The 23,000-nt window shown below is 40.3% G+C and overlaps 1 protein-coding gene across 1 annotated transcript in view; it reads left to right on the top strand.

The window, feature by feature from the left end:
• The window catches only part of LOC113959221 (transportin-1-like), a 91,068-nt gene extending 69,078 nt beyond the window's left edge, over positions 1-21,990 (top strand). The window contains exons 16-24 of the mRNA XM_027668093.1: positions 65-223; positions 319-406; positions 1,334-1,432; positions 1,645-1,740; positions 4,552-4,627; positions 5,476-5,575; positions 7,019-7,093; positions 16,598-16,740; positions 21,944-21,990. Coding sequence (XP_027523894.1) covers positions 65-223; positions 319-406; positions 1,334-1,432; positions 1,645-1,740; positions 4,552-4,627; positions 5,476-5,575; positions 7,019-7,093; positions 16,598-16,705 — 801 coding nt within the window. The 3' untranslated portion in view covers positions 16,706-16,740; positions 21,944-21,990. The remainder of the gene's footprint in view (positions 1-64; positions 224-318; positions 407-1,333; positions 1,433-1,644; positions 1,741-4,551; positions 4,628-5,475; positions 5,576-7,018; positions 7,094-16,597; positions 16,741-21,943) is intronic.
• Positions 21,991-23,000: the final 1,010 nt, after the last annotated feature.

Below are 23,000 nucleotides of genomic sequence, written 5' to 3'. Positions count from 1 at the left end.
CTTTTATGCATACCCCTGAGAAAATCTAATACTTATTTTGAAAATGCATAATTATTTGTTGCAGTTGCACAATGCTCAGCCCGATCAATACGAGGCTCCAGATAAAGATTTCATGATTGTGGCTCTTGATTTACTCAGTGGTTTAGCTGAAGGACTTGGAGGCAACATTGAACAGCTAGTGGCTTGCAGCAATATCCTGACACTAATGTACCAATGCATGCAGGTGAGATGAGAAACCTGTTTAATCCAATAATTTTCTTTCTTAAAAGAATCAGAAACACTTCTAGAATTGTCAGGTTTTTTTCTTCCTCTCTTTAGGATAAAATGCCTGAGGTACGGCAGAGTTCTTTTGCATTGTTAGGTGATCTGACAAAGGCGTGTTTTCAGCATGTTAAACCTTGCATCGGTATGTTTCTTTTACATATTAAATACTTAACTTGTTTTACAAACTGATAAGAGGTTTATTTAACCATTATTAAGTTCCCTTTTTTGTGGTTTACCCTGTCATGGTGTTGTAAGTTTTCATTTTCTTTTATTAGCAAGGGTCTGTAGTCTTTTCTCCTTTGAATTGTGTGTTAAAGATGTGTTGTTTTTTGGATACAGTGCAAAAGTTGATTTTGCTGCTTGATTTTTATAGTGTAACATGCTTCCTGTTTTGCAGGAATACAGCAAAACAGATGTGCTTATACTTCAATTAGAACAGTTACTTTCTTTAGTAAATTCTAGAATTTGTGGGGTTTTTTGTTCTACTAGAATCCATGAATGCTTGGATAGGCTTGGAATTTGAATTTTAGTGAAATATTAGTCACAAAGATAGATTATAACATCTGCCAAATAAATTTTAATCAAGGCTTTGATTTTCTTTCTAGGTTTCATTTTATTGGCTGTTGGGTTTTTTTGGGGGGGATTGGTGTTGTGTTTGGTGTTTTTTTGTTTTTGTTGAAGGGGGTGTTTGTTTTGGGGGGAGAGGGAGTTGGTCATTCTTTTTTTTTTAGCACAGCTAAATACATAGCTATCCAGGTGTGCTTTTTTTTCCCTACTCCTGGGAAGGGGATAAAAAAAGGGTTTTAGAGTAACATAAATGTAAAATCTATTCGAAATATTTTTAAATCATAGTTTCAAAAGATTTGCATTGATCTACTTAGGTTGTATCATCCAGGTTAATCTGATAAATAGCAAAAATACAGTTCTTATTAATTCAGATGTAATGCTTTACAAGAATTTAAATATGTTTACATGATTTTAAAAAAACCTCTTTCCCCTCGTGACCTTATAATAAAGGAACAAGATGGTTGTATTGTGTGATGAGATTTTAAAATGTTGTTCTTTCTAGCTGATTTCATGCCCATTTTGGGAACAAATCTAAACCCTGAATTCATTTCTGTATGTAACAATGCCACCTGGGCTATTGGAGAAATCTCCATCCAGATGGGTAAGATTTTTTTTTCTTTGAATATTTGCATATTTAGAATGGTTTGTCTGGGTTGGGGTTTTTTTTATTATTTTTAGTGATGCTTTCATGTGAAAAATTTAAATTAAGTTTTACATTCTTATCCTTGACAGTAAGTTCAAGGTACCAGATCTAAATAAATTGTGTATATTAATGGTCATTTTCTTCTGAATGTTTCTTTTTGACTGTTTCAGGTATAGAGATGCAGCCTTATATTCCAATGGTGTTGCACCAGCTTGTAGAAATAATTAACAGACCCAACACACCAAAGACATTGTTAGAGAACACAGGTATCCAAAAATTGAACCATTTATGGTGAAGGGAATTAGAGGGTTTTTTTCTATAATGATTTTAAAAAATCGAATAGAATTTTGTTTATTGCTATGTATTTGGCTTTTATAAGCAAAAACAACTGTTTTGCAGAAGTTCTTACAAGTCTCAGTCTTGCAGAAAAACATGTCATATATCTAGATTATTAAAGTTATTGCTTTCTCACCTTTATAACATTTTATATTTATTTTTCGTCTATTTAAGTATTCTTCCAATTTTATTTATGGATACAATATGACAAATGTATGCAGTAACACTTAAAGTGGCTTTACACTGATTTTAATATATGCGTGTCCTTACACATGTGTACTGTATGTATGTCTAGTGTTTGAAACAAATGTAATTGGCATATATATAACAAATAATTAACTCGTTGGATTTGCAGTAATGCACTTTTAAAAAAAATATTAATTTGTAGTAATATGCACAAAAATATAGATCTGTGATGGCAGTTTTAAGCACAACATAACTGAAATTCTGTATAATTTTATTACCTGATCACTTAATAACAAATTTCTGAAAAGAAGTCTTAACAGTGGCATGTACATTTCTATGTTCTGGCTAGCTGCTTTGCCTTCTGAATTGGGAGCAGTCCCCAAATGCCTTATTGAACTGGAATTTCTGAGACTGGTTCTTTTGCATTTATAGAGGGCATGTTCTGGTATGAAGAGCACCTTCCATACTTCAGTAAAACTTTATTAACAATTTAACAAGTTTCTGATTTACTATTTTACTGATTGAGAATATTTTGATTTTTTTTTCTGTTTGAAAACTGTCTTGTCCGAAAAAATGATAGTTTAGTCATTATACTGGACGTAATTGAAAATGATGCAAATTCAGTGCTAGTTACATTTGGGCTTGAGCTAAGTATGAGATAAATTGGTATTTCTTTCTATGCATATTTTTCCTTCAGTATTCTCTACACCCCATCCATTTATTTAGTATAGAAGGTGAACTTGAAGGGAAAACTGCCTAGTTGTCTGGCATATTATAGGTGCTGCTTTTTGAAAAGATAATTTTCACACTAATTACTTGTTATGAAATGCACCGTGGAATAGTATAGCAAAATTAATTTTCTTTCCCCCTGCCCCAACCCTCTTTGTCTGCGCTGATGGATGTGTAATATCTGTAGCTGAGAAACATCCAGTACCTAAAAGTTTACTTCCATCACTGCTAGAGAATTTTTTGAAGTATCCAAACATTAATTTTTTTTTTGTATCTTAATAGTTACTTTAAATGCAGATTCATAACTACAAATAAATTGTGAGTGTGGTTGGTGTACTTTTAAGTTTGTTGCGGAATATTGTGCTGCATGCCATTGGTACGTGCAAGGGTATTACTGTTTTCTGCTGTAGGTTGTTATGTAATGAGCTATGAAAACACTTCTCTTATGGAAACATATGAGACCAGCTTAAGTAAAAGTAGTTGCATAGAAAATAATGAGTACATGCCAAAAAGTTAAGCTTTGACAGAAATTACTATTCTTTGTACAGACTCTACCTGTGAGAATTTACAGATAAACCTTAAAAGTGCATTTTCATTTGAAAGTATCACTTCAAATGCAGTTTTATGTTAGATCTGCCAAAAATTTGACACTGCATATTGAAATCAAGTAATATCTGGGCAAAATAGTACATTACCAGTGAGCTGCAGCTTTCATGGAATGGGTACATTTCAAACTGCTAGTGTATCCTACACTAAACTTTTATTGGAGAAAGCATCATCTGCTTTATTGCATGTTTCATGAAACTGTTCACAAATGCTTGTTAATTAGTGTTGCATAGTATGTCCCTTAAACATAGGTTTCCTTTCTCTACTTCATATAAATCTGATGGATTTTAATATTATTCATGTATTTTGCTTCAAGTAATCCTGATACATTATTTCCCACCTTCTCTTTTTTCTAAAGATTAATCTTTTGTGAGTTGAGCAAACATCATTAAAACACACTTGCATGATGATATTTTCTTTAGTTTTGCCCTCAGAACCAAGGACCACACTATCTAATCATTCAGAGAAGCAGTTTTGCTTTTCATGTGTCCTTATGCTTTTGTATCAGAAGTCAGATTCTTATACAAGTTTTATAAGGAAGTTTTTCTGAACAGGAGAAATATTTGGATTAAAAAATTAATTTTCTCCAGTCAGTTGCTTTGAGCTAGCAATCCCTTTAATTTCTCTACAAGATTATGAAGAAAGCAAATATTTGGGGCTCTTTGAGAGTGTTTAATCTATTTAGTGTTTATTAGATAGACCACAATGTATTCAATGTAAAAGTGTTTATAAATATATTTTTACTGATGATAGATAGTAGACCTATTAAAATCTTGAATTCTGAATATTGAAAAAATAAAGTATTTAGCACTACTTGATACTAAAACTGAAAATGGTAAATTCCTTTCTGTCAATAGTATTCATAATAGTACTTTTTATTAAAAACTTTGAAGTAGGTAAATTTAGTGAAGAGGGCAGAATGACTGCTTACATCAAAAATGCCTTTGCATTTTAAATTGTGTTTTTTGGTGTTCTCTCATTTACTTCTTTAATTTTTCTTTTACCCTGGAGACTATACCATGTATGTTGCTGCCTCTTATTCAAGGGGTGGTAATTAACAGCACTGGTGAAATCTTATGTTTACTATCATATACAGATTCTGTTTGCTTCTGTTTCTGAGTTATTTGTTGTTTTTTTCTTTATTTTTTTCTCCTCCCCCCTCATTTGCTCATGTCTTGGTTGGCGTTTGGTGGTGTATAACCGTGATTGCATTACCTTAGCAATAACAATTGGTCGTCTTGGTTTCGTTTGTCCTCAAGAGGTGGCCCCCATGCTACAGCAGTTTATAAGACCCTGGTGTGTATTATTCAATTTTTTTTTAATTCATTTTTCTTCTCTTTCGTTTCTTTCTTTCTTTCTCTTTCTTTCTTTCTCTTTCATTCTCTTTCTTTCCTTCCTCCCTCCCTTCCTTCCTTCCCTTTCTTTCCTTTCTTTCTTTTTCTTCTATCTCACTTTTAGATATATTTTCAGTTGGTTACAAAATCTCTATCCTTAATCATTGCCAACCATGTGACTAATCTTGTCCTATCAGGTTTGTGAGTTTTTAGTAACACTGTCATGTATTCTTTATGTTGTGGCTAATGACTAATTTATGCATGGGATAAGATTGTCACATGCTTGCGTGTTAAAGCTTGACTATGAAAGAGTATTTTAAAATCCATGAGAATAATAATACAATGCATGCAAATACTGTAAAATTTAAACTGTGCATTACTTAAAATTCAGTCGGAGACTTGAATTGCTGTAAGGAATATATTTCTAGACTTGTTCTGTATAAAATAGCTTACTTGATGGTGTAAAGGTTAAATAACTGTTCTTTAAGTGGTATCTGATATAATGTTCACTTCTAATAATGATAGTTTCTATAAATATTTTATATACATGTTTCTTTTGTATTTAATAGAATACACGTCACACTTTCTAACTGTATATAGTACAATAGGAAAACAAGATTCTGTAGATGATACCTAATGGGAATATACTAGTAAAGACTGTGTGCAACAAGTACCTTTCTAAGTGTTCAAAATAGTGTTTCAGATAATTTTATCAGTGTGACTTATTCCATCAAATGCTGTAATCTAGTCCTGACTTGATTGAATGAAAAAGTAATAGAATTAGCTAAGTTTTACTCTCCAACTTACTAGGTGCACCTCTCTGCGAAACATAAGAGACAACGAGGAAAAGGATTCAGCGTTCCGTGGGATATGTACCATGATCTCAGTCAACCCCAGTGGAGTAGTCCAAGTAAGATACATAAATAGATCTTAACTTCTTTTTTCTTTACTCATGTGAAATTTAGTGAAAGCTGCATATGGAGTATGAAAAAATGTAGCTTGATATTGATTCCCTGTAGTATGTGCTCTAACATCGAGACCGAAATGTTTATATTTCAAATGATACATATCATCATGCTTCAGAATTTCTGCTTCAGTAATTATCACTTATGGAAAGGAAAAGACAGTATTGTTAAATTTATTTTTTGTCTTTTACTTACAAGGAATATGTAAATAATGAACTTTGATTAACTGTACTTTGATACTTCTATCAGTCTTTTTTATGTTGAGGATACAAGGCAACAGTTGATATGCTAAACCCTATTTTTCAGATACAATCTAGGCTTTTAAAAAAGAAACAGAACAAAAACAATAACCACCTCTTCATTCTTAAAACTTGAGTAGGGAAGATTCTCTTTCAACTTTGGATATATTGCTTAAATAGTCAATATGACAAGGACGATGCATCTCTTTAAAATAAATGGTACATCTCAAGAATAGAATATGATTTACTCTTTAGTCTCTGCAGCTCCAAAGTAAAACTATACAAAGGTAATATTTTCGAAGAGGAAAATGAAAGTGAATTTCCCTCTCCCCTGCCTGGAATCCTTCTCCCTGAAACACAAGAATTGAACCTCTATCTTGTTTTGAATTTTACAGTTCATTTCGCTTATCCCTTATTTTATACTTAGCATTTCCTTCTGCTGTCTGTTCTTTCACATAGCTTAAAGGGAGGGAGTAATTAAGGTCTCTTTTCATTATCCCAACTCTCCTCCTATGTAGTTGTGATCCTCAGTTCCTATCCAAAAACATGTGCATTATCAACTTCATCATTAAGACTGATATTTTAATGGTATAGTAGGACGTAATGCATAAGAGCAGATGAACTAAACGTAACGATTTTGGGGTGGCTTTAGTTTTGAACCTGTATGATAAACATTCCGTGTATCCCAGAAACAACTTCTGGTTCTACTTAAAGAAATACAACAGCTTTTTTTCCTAACTGAAAGTACATGAGAGTAAGTTGCAAGTATGGTCATGAGTTTGTCGATTGTTATTAAGGTGATTGGATCTCAAACTCAGAATGTGTACTGAAAGAATTAGTTAAACAAATGTGGTATGGGAGGGGAGGAGTTTTTTGTTGTTTGAGATTTTTTTTAACTGTGGTTCAATTTAATAAAAAATCTGATTAAACAAAGGTATTCCTATGCTCAGCCATTTCTGTTTCCATACACTTAAGCATACAATAACTTACCATTATTGTCCAAATTAACTGGAAAATAAAGGCCTAAAACCAGAAGCAGTTGTGAATTAGGATCAAATACCCTGAATAGTTCATAGAATGAACATTGAGCATTGTTTTCAGACCTATAAATTTAAGGTTTCTAACCTATGTGATTGTTTAATCTTATAGGACTTTATTTTTTTTTGTGATGCTGTTGCATCATGGATTAACCCAAAAGATGATCTCCGAGACATGTTCTGTAAGGTAATGTTTCTAGTATGACAGTATATCTGAACTTTGGTTGCTTTAGATCCTTTGTTTCTTTCTTGGTTTTATTTCCATTATTAGCATTTACTGTATTTGTGGTCATGAATGCTTTCTTGCAAAGTCATAAACTTTCAAACAAAAGATCATATAAATAATAAAAGGTTTTTACCTATATTTTCTTACATGCTTTTAGGTTATTCCAATTTTCTTTTTAAAAGCATTGAAAAGCTCACTTGAGATCTTATTTGAAAGGATAATCATCCTCAAAGAGCTTTTCATAATGTCCAGCCTCCTGCATTTTGACTGCATTTGGAAGAACAGGGGGTTTTATACAAGATAGAAGACTTTTTTTTCTGTTTTTTTTTCTTTTCTAGAAAATGAGATCTGTGTGGTTTAAGACCTGCCCCCCACCCCAAGAAGCATATTTTTTTTTAGAAATATCTAGAAAAATGAAAAATATTCCAGTAGTATCCTTATCTGTTTATCTTGCTTTGGCTGAAAATAAGTTTTTGGGACTGCTTAACCCTCCTCAGAATTCCTCTTGGATAAACAAGTCTTCAAGAAACTAATGAACAGTGATAGCCAAGAACGCATCCCTAGACAAAGTGTCGATATAATTTAAGCAAAAAGACTGTTTGTCTTGTGTAAAATTAAAAAAACCACACACACACAGAAAGTGTTTTGTGGCACTAGTGTCTTCAGTTAAAAAACAGAATAAAATAAACTTATTTCAGTTACAGCTGTTACTGTTCAGTAGTGTGGCTCTCCTCATATGTTGTAAAGTGAAATCTCTGGGTTTAGGAAGGATGTATGTCAAAAGTTGATGGTGCTCTTAAAGCTAGAATGGAGCATATTTCTAAGTACATACGTGCGTCATGGGTCAATATTGGCACTTCCTCTTCAAGTAATGCCAGGTGTGCACATCAGAACGGACTAGAACATTTGAATCCCATCTTGAGGAGCAAAGACAAAAATCTCACTGTCCTAGTCAGGAGAACAATTATCTGAGAGGCTTTGAAGGAACATCAGTGTCAGGAAATGCATGACTGTGAGTATTCCTGCATCGGCAGAAGAAAACAAGAAATACAAGCTTAAAAGAAAGTCCAGGATGCTGTCTGTGGTGGTTGTCCAAAGCAGTTTCAGTACATGTTACTGTCCTGGTCCTTCAGCATTCAATACTTGCTTCAATAAGCTACGCTCCTCTTTTTCAGATTCTTTCCAGGATATCCACATGGGATCTAATGCATTCTAACTAGACACTGTTTCTTGGTTACTTGGCATAAGGACATCCTTGCTTTATTAAGTGTATTTTTTGTGCTTTTTGCCATGCAAGGACAGAGACAAAGCTTTCTTCAAGTGATGACATACAAATTTTTTAGATTACTTCCTTATTGGAGTGAGTTTTTATGCTAGTTGAATACATGATTACTGTAGTCCAGTTACATATTTTCCAACAATAATTATGCCTTTTAGAAATAATGGGAAAAAAAATTTATAGTCCCACGAGGTCTTTTTCTTGCTAGTGGATTGTCCAGTGTTTGGGTTTTGGGGTGTTCGAGTTGGTTGGTTTCTTTGTTGGTTTTGGAGCACTAGAGCTAAGAGAGAAAATACCCCTTCCAAGAGCACAGGTACATGAGCTCCCAGTGTTGAGATCCAATACATACCCAAAGAACTGTATCATGATTTATAAAAGCAAGATATCTGAAGACTGTAGCTGAAGCTCAATTGCTAAAACTGTCCTGTAAGATTTTTTTAAAGTGTTCCTTTTGTTGTACCTGAACATTCTTAGATTTTTTGGGTAGTTTTTTGGCATCTGGCTAATCAGATTCTTTTGGTTAGGAAAGAGGTGACTCTGCCTGTGGAAGGTCCCTTTCAGGGAGAAAAGCAATAAATTAACTTGTGACACTGTAATGTTATTATTGCTTCATGCTGTTTAAGAACAGCTCTGCTTAGAAAATTGTGTTGAGCTCAGTACCATGAGCTTTAACTTTGACATTGCCTTTTTTGTGAGGATGTTTTCATGACAGACTGTTCCACAATTAAGTACCCTTGAGTTTAAAAAAGAAAAACAAACCAAAACTTTAGAGACTCCAGACTATTTTCTATTAGGAGAAGCCATTTAAACTTCTTTTATTCTTTTGTATGTTTGCCTTTTAACCTGCTGTTTTCAAGCTAAAATACTAAGATGTTTTTGACAATATCATTCAATTTTTGTAGCTTTCAGTTAATTTATTACATTGGAGGGTCCAGGCTGAAACCTATAGATTTGATTATTTTTTTCCTGTCTTCCCATCTTATGCTGTGGATCTCTGTTCTTTCAAAACACAAAAGATTTTAATAGCTTCCTTTTTAGTAATAGTTGTCTACAGGTTCCATGGAAAAAACACAGCTCTCACAGGATGCTTTCGTTTTTGCAAGAAATTTATAGGCATTTATTCTGTCAAATGCTGGCAGTGGTTCTGGCTCAGCTTTCCTCCCAGAACATATTACATGTTTAAAAATATAAATGTGAACACAGTAATCTTAAAATATAAATTGTGTCAATTGACATAATGTTTAGCCTAACTCTAGGTTGTCACCATAGTCATTAAAACTACATACACACATGTGTATATTTATATAGAAGATATATTTATTTTTTTTATGCTAATCTGTGTGGGTAGCTATACTGTATATGTCACCCTTAACTGAAATGTTTTTCTTTTTTTTTTCCTTTAAGAAAGACATTAGAATCATAGAATCACAGAATGGTTTGGAATGGAAGGGACCTTAAAGATCATGTAGTTCCAACCCCCCTGCCATGGGCAGGCACACCTTCCACTAGACCAGGTTGCTCAAATGCCCCATCCAACCTGGCCTTGAACACCTCTAGGGATGGGGAGTCCTCAACCTCTCTGGGCAACCTGTTCCAGTCTCACCACCCTCACAGCATCTAATTTAAACCTGCCCTCTTTCAGTTTGAAACCATTCCCCCTTGTCCTATCACTCAATGCCCTTGTGAAAAGTCCCTCTCCAGTTCTCTTATAAGCCCCCTTTAGGTACTGGAAGGTGCTAGAAGGTCTCCGTGGAGCCTTCATTTCTCCAGGCTGAACAACCCCAACTCTCTCAACAAGTCTCCATAGCAGAGGTGCTCCAGCCCAGTGATCAGATTAGTGGCCTCCTCTGGACTTGTTTCAACAGGTCAACATCTTTTTTGTGTTGTGGGCCTGTAGTGGGTTGACCCTGGCCGGATGCCAGGTACCCACTAAAGCCGCTCTCTCACTCTCCCTCTGCAACTGGACAGAGGAGAGAGAAGAGAGGAAAAAAAACCCCTAAGGATTCATGAGTAGAGATAAGAACTGGGCGAGGTCAGTTACTGATTACCTTCATGGGCAAAACAAGACTCTAAGTGGGGATAGTTCTTAAATTTATTACTAACAGGATATGAGCCAAAGAGTGAGAAATAAAACAGTCTTAAAAACAACTTCCCCCCACCCCTCCTTCCTTCCATATTCTCCCTCCTCCCTCCCAGCTGTGCAGGGGGACGGGGAATGGGGGTTATGGTCAGTTGTTGTTTCTGCTGCTGCTCAGAGAGAGGAGTCCTTCCCCTGCTCCCGTGGGGTCCCTCCCACGGGAGATAGTCCTTGATGGACATCTCTGGCGTGAGTCCATCCCTCAGGAAGCAGTTCTTCCCAAACTGCTGTCCCGTGGGTCACTCCTTCATGGGGTGCAGTCCTTCACGGATGAGCTGTACCGACGTCAGTCCCCCACAGGGGACACAAGTCCTACCCGGGAAAAACCTGCTCCAGCATGGGCTTCCCTCTCCACGGGCTGCAGGTCTCTGGCAGGACCTGCTTCATCTTGGTCCTCCCACAGGGTCACAGTCTCCTTCAAGCATCCACCTGCTCCAGCATGGGCTCCTCCATGGGTTGCAGGTGGATCTCTGCACCCCAATGGTCCTCCATGGGCTGCAGGGGAACAGCCTGCTTCACCATGGTCTGCACCACTCCGGCGCCTGGAGCACCTCCTCCCCCTCCTTCTGCACTGACCTTGGTGTCTACCTTGTTGTTCCCATGTTCTCACTCCGCTCTTCCCTGGCTGGAATTCTTCTGCGCAACAGCCTTCTTTTCTTAAATATGTTATCACAGAGGCGTTACTATTACTCCTGATTGGCTTGGCCTTGGCCATCAGCAGGAAGTCTGTCCTGGAGCCGGCTGGCATTGGCTTCACGGGACAGGGGAAGCTTCTAGCAGCTTCTAACAGAAGCCACCCCTGTAGCCCCCCCCGCTACCAAAACCCAGCCACAGAAACCCACTACAGGGCCCCAGAGCTGAACAGTACTCAGGTTGGGTCTCAGTAGAGTGGAGTAGAGGGGGAGAATCCCCTCCCTTGACCTGCTGGCCATGCCTCTTTGGATGCAGCCCAGAATGCGGTTGGCTTTCTGTGCTGCAAGCACACATTGCTGGGTCATGTCAAGCTTTTAATCCACAAACACCCCCATGTCCTCCCCAGTGCTAGTCCGGATCCATTCTCTGCCCAGCCTATACTTGTGCTTGGGATTGCCCTGACCCAGGTGCAGGACCTTGCACTTATAGAATCATAGAATGGTTTTGGGTTGGAAGGGACCTTAAAGATCATGTAGTTCCAACCCCACTGCCATGGACAGGGACACCTTCCACTAGACCAGGTTGCTCGAAGCCCTGTCCAACTTGGTCTTAAACACTTCCAGGGATGGGGCATCCACAGCTTCTCTGGGCAACCTGCTCCAGTATCTCACAACCCTCACAATAAAGAATTTCTTCCTAATATCTAATCTCATCCACCACTGCTGTAACCTCATCATATAAGGCCACCAAATTTGTGAGGCATGATTTGCCTTTAGTGAAGCCTTGGTGGATGTCCCCAGTCACCTCCTTATTTTCCATGTGACTTAACATACTTTCCAGAAGGATCTGCTCCATGATCCTGCCTGGCACTGAGGTGAGACTGACTGGCCTGTAGTTCCGTGGGTCTTCCTTAGTCCCCTTTTAAAAAATGGGGTTTATGTTTCCCTTTTTCCAGACATTGGAAACCTCACTGGACTGCCATGACTTCTCAAATAGGATGGACAATGGCTTAGCCACTTCCTCCGCCAATTCCCTCAGGACCCATGGATGTATCTTGTCAGGTCCAATCGACTTCAGGTTCCCTTAAATGGTCTTGAACTCAGTCTCAATCCCTGCTTTCACCTTTTGCAACTTGGGCAACGTGGCTGGAATGCTTGTTGGTGAAGACTGAGGCAAAAAAGTCATTGAGTACCTCAACCTTCTCCATGTCCTGGATAACCAGGTCTCCTGTATCCTTTCTGAGAGGACCCACGTTTTCCACAGTTTTTCTTTTGTCACCATATTAAAAACAGCATCCTGCAGTCCTCTGAAGAATCCTCAGGGTTCTCCTTCAAGAACAAGGACTGGTTTGATGAAAACAATCAAGAGATCCAGGAATTGTTGAGGAAGAAGAGAACTGTCCACCAAGCACACCTTGCACTGCCATCCTGTCACACAAGAAAAGCAGCCTTTCGTCTTGCATGCAGTAAGCTCCAACAGAAACTCTGTGACATCCAGAACAAGTGGTGGATCAATCTAGCTGAAAAAACACAATTATGCGCAGATACGGGTGATCACAGAGGATTCTGTAAGGCCCTGAAAACAGCATACGGGCCTACATACCAGGTCCAAAGCCCTCTACTCAGTGCAGATGGTCAAACGCTTCTGACAGATAAAACCTCCATTCTGAATTGATGGTCTGAACACTTTCAGACTCTTTTCAGTACTAGTCGTGTAGTCCAAGACACAGCAATTCAGTCCATCACACAACAACTGGTGAAGAATGAATTGGATATTGCCCCCACTTTAGGAGAAACTCTTAAGGCCATACAGCAGGTGAAAATTGGCAAGGCAGCTGGGGTTGATGGAATTCCGCCTGAAGTCTGGAAACATGGGGGCCTTGCACTCCATGCTAAATTTCATGAGTTTGTGGTGCGCTGTTGGGAACTAGGCGAACTACCATCAGACCTCCATGATGCAGTCATCATCACTTTGTATAAGAAGAAAGGTATTAAATCAGACTGTTCAAATTACCGTGGTATTACTCTGCTCTCCACTGCTGGCAAAATCCTGGCAAGAATACTCTTGAACAGACTAATACCTGCTATAGCAGAAAGAATTCTACCTGAAAGCCAATGTGGTTTCAGAGCCAACAGGAATACCACAGACATGGTATTTGTTCTCAGACAACTGCAAGAGAAGTGTAGGGAACAGAACAAAGGTCTCTATGTAACCTTTGTTGATCTCACCAAGGCTTTCGATACTGTGAGCAGAAAAGGTCTTAGGGAGATTTTGGAACGTTAAGGATGTTCTCCCCAAGTTCCTTAAAATGATCATTTTACTTCATGAGGATCAGCACGGCCAAGTCAGATATGGTGACACACTTTCTGAGCCCTTTCTAATAACCAGTGGTATTAAACAAGGCTGTGTTCTTGCACCAGCACTATTCACAGTCTTTTTCAGTATGATGCTCTAAAGGGCCACGGCAGACCTCGAGGATCAGGATGGTATCTACATTCGATATCGTACTGATGGAAGCCTATTCAACCTAAGACTACTGAAGGCCCATATTAAGACCTTAAACCATCTTGTCCGTGAGCTGCTTTATGCTGATGACGCCGCCCTTGTCGCCCACACAGAAGCAGCTCTGCAGCGTTTAACATCCTGCTTTGCAGACGCTGCTGAGCTTTTTGGGCTGGAAGTCAGCTTAAAGAAGACAGAAACTCTATCAACCTGCACCTCAGGAAGTCTTCCATCATCCCCATATCACCATTGGCGAATCAGAGCTCAAATCAGTTCAGCAGTTTAATTACCTAGGTAGCCTCATCTCCTCGGACGGTAAGATTGACGGAGAGATAGACAACAGGTTAGCAAAGGCATATAGTGTTTTCGGAAAACTCCATAAAAGAGTTTGGGGAAATAAACACCTGAAGAAAAGTACAAAGATCAGTGTTTACAGAGCCATTGTGCTGTCCACTCTTTTATATGGATCTGAATCATGGGTCATCTACCGCCACCACCTGCAACTCTTAGAACGCTTCCATCAACGCTGCCTCCGTACAATCCTAAACATACACTGGTCTGATTATGTGACTAATACGTCTGTTCTAGAACAAGCAGCAATCACAAGTATTGAGGTCATGTTGCTGAGAACACAGCTGCGTTTGGCAGGACACATCTCCAGGATAAAGGACTACTGCCTCCCTAAGATCTTGCTTTATGGTGAACTTGCCACTGGCTGCCGCAAGAGAGGAGCCCCGAAGAGAAGAAAAAAGGACTCCCTGAAACAACATCTCAGCCTTGGCCATATTGATCAACATAACTGGTCTATTCTGGCCTCCAATCGGGAGGTCTGGAGACACACTATCTTTAACGCTGCTGCTTCTTTTGAGAAAGCACGCAGGATCACTCTTGAGGAGAATAGACAACGCAGAAAGAATCGTGTCTTGCAGAATATACCACCCAAGGAGTCCTTCTGCTGTGCTTTTTGCAACCGGACATGCCTGTCTCGTATTGGCCCTTTTAGCCACCAGGGCGCTTGTAACAAACGTGGGTAGAGCCCTTCCCAAATCTTCATTCGCGAAGCCTAGCCATGATCTTTTATCTCTGATGTACCTAAAGAAGCTTGCTTTGTTACCCTTGATGTCTTTGTCCAGGTTTAATTCTATCAGGGCTTTAGCTATCCTAATCTGATCCCTTTCGTCTCAGAGAATCTCTGTATTCCTCCCAGGCTACCTTTCCCTGCTTCCACTCTCTGTAAGCTACCTGTTTGTGTTTAAGTTTGTCCAGGAGCTCCTCTTTCATCCACACAAGTGTTCTTTCCTGATTTCCTCTTTGTAGCAATGAATTGCTCTTGAGCCTGGAGACCATCCTTGAATATCATCCAGCTCTCTTGGGCCCCTTTTCCATCCAGGGTTCTATCCCACGGCACTCTACCAAGCAGATCCTTGAAGAGGCCAAAGTCAGCTCTCCTGAAGTCCAGGGTAGTGAGCTTGTTTTGCACCCTCCTTGCTGTCCCAAGGATCTTGAACTTCAGAGTTTCATGGTCACTGTAGCCCAGGCTGCTCTAGAGCTTCATGTTTCCCACCAGTCCCTCCTTGTTGGCAAGAACAAGGTCCAGCATAGCACCTCTCCTCATGGGCTCCTCTATCACTTGGAGAAAGAAGTTGTCATCAACACATTCCAGGAATCTCCTGGATTGCCTGTGCCCTGCTGTGTTGTCCCTCCAACAGATGTTGGGGTGGTTGAAGTCACCCATGAGGATCAGAGCTTGTGAACATGAGGCTGCTTCTATCTGTCTATGGAGGGCCTCATCCACTTGGTCTTCCTGGTTGAGTGACCTGTAGCAGACTCATACTGTAATGTCACCTGTCCCTGCCCTGCCTTTAATCCTGACCCACAAGCTCTCAGTTACCTCCTCATCCATCCCCAGGCAGAGCTCCATGCATCTCAGGTGGAGCTCCATGCACTCCAGCTGGTCATTGACATAGAGGGCAACACCCCCTCCTCATCTACCCTGCCTGTCCTTCCTAAAGAGCCTGTATCCTTCCATTCCAGCACTCCAGTCAAAGGAATCATCCCACCACATCTCTGTGATGCCAATAAGATCATAGCCCTTCAGGTGTGCGCATGTCTCTAGTTCCTCCTGTTTTTTCCCCATGCTGCGTACATTCGCATAGAGGCATTTAAGTTGGGCCCCCAATGAAGCCGACTTTCTGTCTGGAGTGGCTGGAATTCCTTGGTGCTGCCCTTCAGGTTCTGTCCTGCTGACCTTTGATCCCCCTCTAGGCTCTGGGCATCTCTTGCTTGCTCTAGCATCTGACTGGTATGAGTGGGATGGCATATCATCCCTTACCTTATCACCCTTAAACCTGATGATATCCCCCTCCCCTGTCATATCTAGTTTAAAGCCCTATCAATAAGCCCTGCTAGCCCTTGACCAAAGACAGAGGGGAATCCTGTCTGAATCCATCAAGCCTGGTGCCATGTAGGCCATCCCATTATCAAAGAAACCAAAATTTTGGTGGTGACAGCAGCCATGTAGCCATGTACAGACTGGGTCCATCTGTTTCTTCCAATGTCACTGCCTTCAACTGGAAGAACAGAGGAAAAAATAACTTGTGCTCCTGCTTCCCTCACCAACTGTCCCAAAGCCTTAAAGTCTCTTTTGATCACCCTTGGACTCTGCGTTGTGACTTCATCACCACTCACATGGAGGACCAGCAATGGGTATTAGTTCAAAGGCTGAACCAGGCTAGGAAGTTCCCCTGGACTTCCTTTCTTTCTTAGTAACATTTAAATATCAAACTGAGGAATTCAAATGGACAGATGCACAATCCAGCAGTTTGTGGCTTACTGCATATGCTGCTAGTAAATAATGATCACGTATCTGCTGTTTAATGATTATCTTGATTTCTCTCTCCCTTCTCATTTGTAGATTCTTCATGGATTTAAAAATCAAGTTGGGGATGATAATTGGAGGCGTTTCTCTGACCAGTTTCCTCTTCCCTTAAAGGAGCGCCTTGCAGCTTACTATGGAGTTTAACCTTATGCACTTTAGCTGCAGTCCCATAATTAGAGGTAAGCACACTAATCTTCCTTGCTAAACAGAGCTGTATAACAAGTCTTCCTCACTGTTTACATTATACGAAACATAATTAATTCACTAGGCTAAAATTTTTCAGATATGTTGGAACCACTATCTTTCTCTACACACAGTAATGTATCAAGATAAGGTTGGAAATGTAGGTGTAACAAAGTGCTTGTTTAGGTTTAATAAGCAAAATGATTATTATAATCCTCAAGCCATCATACTAAAGTTACAGGCTTCCTTATGTATTAGTAGATGACGGATGTGGTCTAAGCCAGGCATATTTGCCTAGGATAGGAAAGCAAATTTAAGACACTTTAGCCATGAGAAGTTAAATACATTCATAACCACATACTGTATGACCTTTGCATTGAATAAAAAATGTTATGCAATCATAGAATCATAGAATATGCTGAGTTGGAAGGGACCCACAAGGATCATTGAGTCCAACTCCTGGCCCTGCACAGGACCACCCCAGGAATCTCACCATGTGCCTGAGAGCATTGTCCAAACACTTCTGGAACTCTGGCAGGCTTGGTGCTGTGACCACTTCTCTGAGGAGCCTTTTCCAGTGCCCGACCACCCTCTGGGGGAAGAATCTTTTTCCTAATATCCAACTTAAACCTCCCCTGACAGCTTCCTGCCATTCCCTTGGATCCTATCACTGGTCACCAGAGAGAAGAGATTGGTGCCTGCCCCTTCGCTTCCCCTCATGAGGAGGCAGAATGAGCTGCTCTCATACAGCTTCCCCTCTAGGTCCTTCACCATCTTCGTTGCCCTCCTTTGGACTCTCTCTAATAGCTTAATATCTTTCTTATATTGTGGCACCCAAAACTGCACACAGTACTCGCAATGAGGCCGCACCAGTGCAGAATAGAGCAGGACAATCACTTCCTTTGACGGGCTGGTGATGCTTTGCCCAGGACACAGTTGGCCCTCCTGGCTGCCAGGGCACACTGCTGACTCATATTTAACTTGCCATTGATGGGGACCCTCAGATCCCTTTCCGCAGCATTGCTCTTCAGCCTCTCATTCCCCAGTCTGTACGTACATCCAGGGTTGCCCTGTCCCAGGTGCAGAGTCTGGCACTTGTCTTTGTTAAACTCCATAAGGTTGGTGATTGCCCAGATCTCTCATTTGTCAAGGTCTCTCTGCAGGACCTCCCTGCCATCGAGGGAGTCAACAGCTCCTCCCAGTTTTGTAACGTCTGCAAAGTTGCTTAGCATCCCTTTGAGTCCTGCGTCCAAATTATTTATGAAGATGTTGAAGAGAAATGGGCCTAAGAGGGAACCCTGTGGAACCCCGCTAGTGACCGCTTGCCAGCCTGATGTTAGCCCATTCACTATTACTCTTTGTGCCCAACCCATGAGCCAGTCGCTCACCCATCACACGACCTGTTTATCTAGCTGTGTGCTGGACATTTTGTCCAGAAGGATCCTGTGAGAGACAGTATTGAAAGCCTTACTGAAATCCCAAACTGTCTTCCCTTGGTTAACTAGGTGGATTACCTTGTAATAAAAGGAGATTAAGTTTGACAAGCAGGACTTTCTGCTCTTGAAGCCATGCTGGCTGTGACCGTTGACTATGTTGTCCTTCATGTGTTTTTCATTAACTCCCAAAGTAATGCTACTGCATTGGTGGATGGGGGCAAAGCAACTGACACCGTCTGCCTGGACTTATGCAAAGCGTTTGACACTGTCCTGCATGACATCCTTGTCTCCAAATTGGAGAGACATAGATTTGATGGATGGACCATTCTGGATAAAGAACTGGTTGGATGGCTGCACACAAAAAGTTGTGGTCAACGGCTCATTGTCCACATGCCTCTATACCCCCACAAGGGTTTTACAAGCCAGCAGGCATTTCTGTGGAGGAGGGAACCTTCTTTGCACCCAGCAAACACCAACCCACAACTTAAGTGAAATACCACTCAAAAGGTTTTAAGTTACCCACAAGAGGAAAAAAAGAGTAAAGGAAGAAAAGAGAGATTAAGAGAAGAAAGAATAAAGAGAGAAAGAGAGGAAAGAAAAATGTAGTTATCACCAAGAGGTCACATGTTGGCAGGTTCCAGGAGACCAGGCCAGGCAAGATAGAGACCTTGTGCATCTCTGTTTCTAGAGTTTGGCTACCATGGCCACTCCTTCCAGGCAGTTCACTGACCATTCAGTGTCCCCCTAGCCTAAGTGAGGGGTGCTGTAGCCAATCAGAGGCTCCAGGGGTTGTGGTGTGGGTGGGCTACCTGGCAGGCCTTCCTTGATTGACAGCCCAGCCACGTGGCTCACATGCCATGTGCACTCCATAGATTCAGCCATATTGGCTGCAAGCCTTACCATGTGCCTTACTGCCATGAGGCTGCAGGCCCAACCATGGCCCCTCCCCCAACACACACAGACAGACAAGATGGTTGATTCTACCCATCAATCAAACAACTCAGTGAGATACAAATCCGGACTCTTAACAGGTGGGCCAATGCAAACCTCATGAAGTTCAAGACAGTGTAAGGTCCTACACCTGGGTCAGGGCAATCCCAGACACACCTACAAGTTGGGCGGAGAAGTGATTGAGAGCAGCCCTGCGGAGAAAGACTTGGAGGTGGTGGTTGATGAAAAACCCAACATGAGCCAGCAGCTCACAGCCCAGAAAGCCAACTGAATCCTGGGCTTCAGCAAAAGAAGCGTGGCCAGCAGGTCGAAGGATGTGATTCTGCCCCTCTACTCTGCTCTAATGAGACCCCACCTGGAGTACTGGGTGCAGTTCTGGTGCCCCAAACACAAGAAGGACATGGAACTATTGGAGCAAGTCCAGAGGAGGGCCACAAAGCTGATAAGAGGACTGGAGCACGTCCCTTACAAAGACAGGCTGGGAAAATTGGGGCTGTTCAACCTGGAGAAGAGAAGGTTGTTTGGAGACCTCATAGCAACCTTCCTGTATCTGAAGGAGGCCTACCGGGAAGCCAGAGATGGACTCTTCGTCGGGAACTGTAGTGCTAGGACAAGTAGTAAATGGTACAAACTGAAAGAGGGGGAATTTAGGTCAGATATTAGGAAGAAATTCTTTACTGCGAGGGTGGTGGGATACTGGAACAGCTTGCCCAGGGAGGTTGTGGATGCCACAACCCTGGCAGTGTTCAAGGCCAGGTTGTATAGGGCCTTGAGCAATGTGGTCTAGTGGGAGGTGTCTCTGCCCATGGCAGGGGGAGTTGGGACTAGATGATCTTTAAGGTCCATTCCAACCCCTTAACATTCTATGATTGGTGTCATCATCCTGGCTGGGTGGTCTATACTGGACTCCCACTATGACATCTGCATTATTTGTCCCTTAATCCCTACCCAGAGGTTCTCAACTGTGCCATTGCAAGCTGCAAGCTCCATACACTCCAGCCCTTCTATTACATACAATGCCACACACCACCTGGCCTTCCCTGCCTATCTCTCCTAAAGAGCCTGTAACCATCCAACATGGCACTCCAGTCACAGGACTCATCCCACCAGGTTTTGCTTATGCCAATGTGTCATGGTTTAGGAATAGTGCTCCCCAATTCAGTGCCCCCATGGAGACTCTCCTAAACCACACAACCACAGGTTGAGATAAGCACAATTTACTGGAAAAAGCAACGAGATACGAAAATGAACAGTAACAGCAACAATATTAATAACAAAAGGTATAAGACAAAGAAACAATTTACATGAAAAGTAAACCAGTACTGGACCTTTTCACCCACCATACTTTCTCCCTGACTTGAAAGGAGAGAGAGTGAGTCCCTTACTCCTGCCCCTTGCAAGTGACTTGAGATGGTATCAAATAGCATTAGGGTCTGGCCATGTGCCCCTCCCAGCTACTGTAAAAAATTAACCCTGTCCTGGCCAAAACTAGGACATGATGCCATATCTTAGGGACTGGACCAAGGCTTTGAGCTCCTCTTGCTTGTTCCTCAAGTTGCACATGTTGCTATAGAAACATTTCAAGTGTGGTTCATTGTAGCCAACACCTTGTGGAGCAGATTGAAGGATGTCACCAGCATTTAGTCCCTCAAATTTTGGCATGCCATCCCATTGCTTATCACTGGCAAGCCTGGTTTTGTCCCTTTCCCCGTTCCAATCTAGTTTAAAGCTCTATCAAGGAGCCCAACAAGCTCCTGTGCAAAACCCCTTTTCCTTCTGAGAAAAATGCATCCTGTCAGGTGTCAGTAGGCCTGGTGTTGTATATAATCTGTAACTCTCCTGGCTATAGAGCTTGATGTTTTGTGGGTGCTGATGTGTTTAATATTACCATGTTCCACTTTATGCACCAATTCACAATTGTTATAGTTCTGTCTGGAGAATGATTCAACTTCAGAAAAGAACTGTGATTGTGCATTCTAGAATACTTGTATTCTTATACCACCTTGCTTTGTATGCTGTTTGTGCACAATGTATAAATCAAAGTTTTCACATGTAGTGTGATACTGTGAAGAGATTATTATACTACCCAGAAAAAGGGAGCAAATTAAGTTTATTCATTCAGTCTTTATATAAATTTGATACTTGCTCTAGGATTTTTGTGCTGAAATTATGTGAGTGAATCATGCAAATCTGTTTAAAAAGTCAGCCTAGGATTTGTCAGACAGTGACATAAGAAATTGTTTGATTTACATTTTTGATCTGAACAATGGATTAAAAATAAACCAATTACAAACATTATATATTTATAAATTATGGAATTTTAGTTCTGAAATTAGTGGGGTAATCATCCTAATGGAGAGGAATCCAAAGAGGTTAAATTGTCAATTAGTCTCAGCCATAGTATATCCTCAGTACAAACTATCTTGTTTAATCCACCTAAAAGTGAAAATGTTATGTTAGTAGAAGGTATGTTTAATATTCTTTCTCAAACTACCTCATAATCTTGTACTAAAAAGGTAAAAGCTTTTTAGAATATATAGGACTGCTTTTATCTTAAATCTAAGCTTAGTCACAGTAGTGGAATTGTCAGTGTAGCTTTAAAGTATATGGTGTTGTTTCATTAATTTATCTGGTATAAATGGGCTCTTTTCTTAAACAAACTTAAAAGGGAAAATCTCGGCAGAAATTTGGTTTTATGTTAAAGATTGGCACCTACCACTTAAAAAAGGCAAAAACCTCTTTGTTTATGCACTGATCTGTCAATTAAGGTTCAAGGTAAGATTTAACTATACCTCTGTCTTTTTTTTTACAGGTCCTTCAGTCTGGGAGACTATGAGGGAGCTTCTGCACCCAGGGAAATCATTACCCTTTACTGGGGGGAAGGGTGAACCAGTAGGGAATACAGTACAGTCCCAACCCTACTGGGAGGGGTGGGAGGGAGGTGTTGCTGTCACTGTATTAAGTCGATGTTGGGAAATGTTTTAACATCTGGAGCCTTTGTGGGTGGAAATAGTCTCCTATTACAACTCTGCACTGGATGTGAAGAAGAAAAAAAGTTATTAACAAAACAGCACATTCTGGACTATTGTGGGGAATTGTACCAAAATAAGAACCATATAAATGAACCATAGGGATACATAAAGAGGAAAACTATTTTACGCACAATAAAGGAAACCTACAAATGGAGGTCACAAGCAGTAAAAGGCTTTCTTTTTCTTTTATGTTTTTCTTTTAAAAGTAAGGGTTTTCTACATTGTTTCATCCTGCTTAATGGGATTCCTAGATAATTTGCATGTTAATGAATAACTAAATAAATTAAAATGCAGCTTGTATCAGTATTAGGAGCAGGCACTTGAAGTATACGGTATAGAAACCCTGTCGTAAATTAAAAGAGGTTAACCTGGATGAAATGAAGTAACCTGCAAGCTGCCAAATGAGTCACTCCTTTCATTTTTGTGGTAAGGGAGGGACACATCAAAGGAAAGACTGACATCTTAATTTTTGCATTTAAAAAAAATTAAAGTATCATCATTTGGTTATTGTACTTAATTAGATTTAATTTCTAGAGTAAGGCATTATTCTTAACATGCAGTTTAAGGTCCGGGCATGCATTCTGGCTCATAGTGATCAGAAGTAATTTAAATTAGTGGGAAAGTAGCATGCTTGCATCACATAGAGTGAAATTGGTATTCATTTACCTATGTTGCCCCAGTCTTATGTTGCAGTTTGCCAATTCAATATAGCCCTGCATTTAAAATTCTTTTGCTGAGATTTTGTGGATCTTTTTTTTTAAGAATATAGTTATAAAGTTCTGTAGTTCAAAATTAGGCCTTGAAATACCTTTTTAGGATCTCTTAAGATTAATATTC

Source organism: Corapipo altera, unplaced genomic scaffold (genome assembly GCF_003945725.1).
Source record: "Corapipo altera isolate COAL_440 unplaced genomic scaffold, ASM394572v1 61029, whole genome shotgun sequence".
In the NCBI taxonomy this organism is placed as follows: Eukaryota; Metazoa; Chordata; class Aves; order Passeriformes; family Pipridae; genus Corapipo; species Corapipo altera.
The sequence above is the reverse complement of the archived record's forward strand: the minus strand, read 5'-3'. Positions and strand labels throughout refer to the sequence as shown.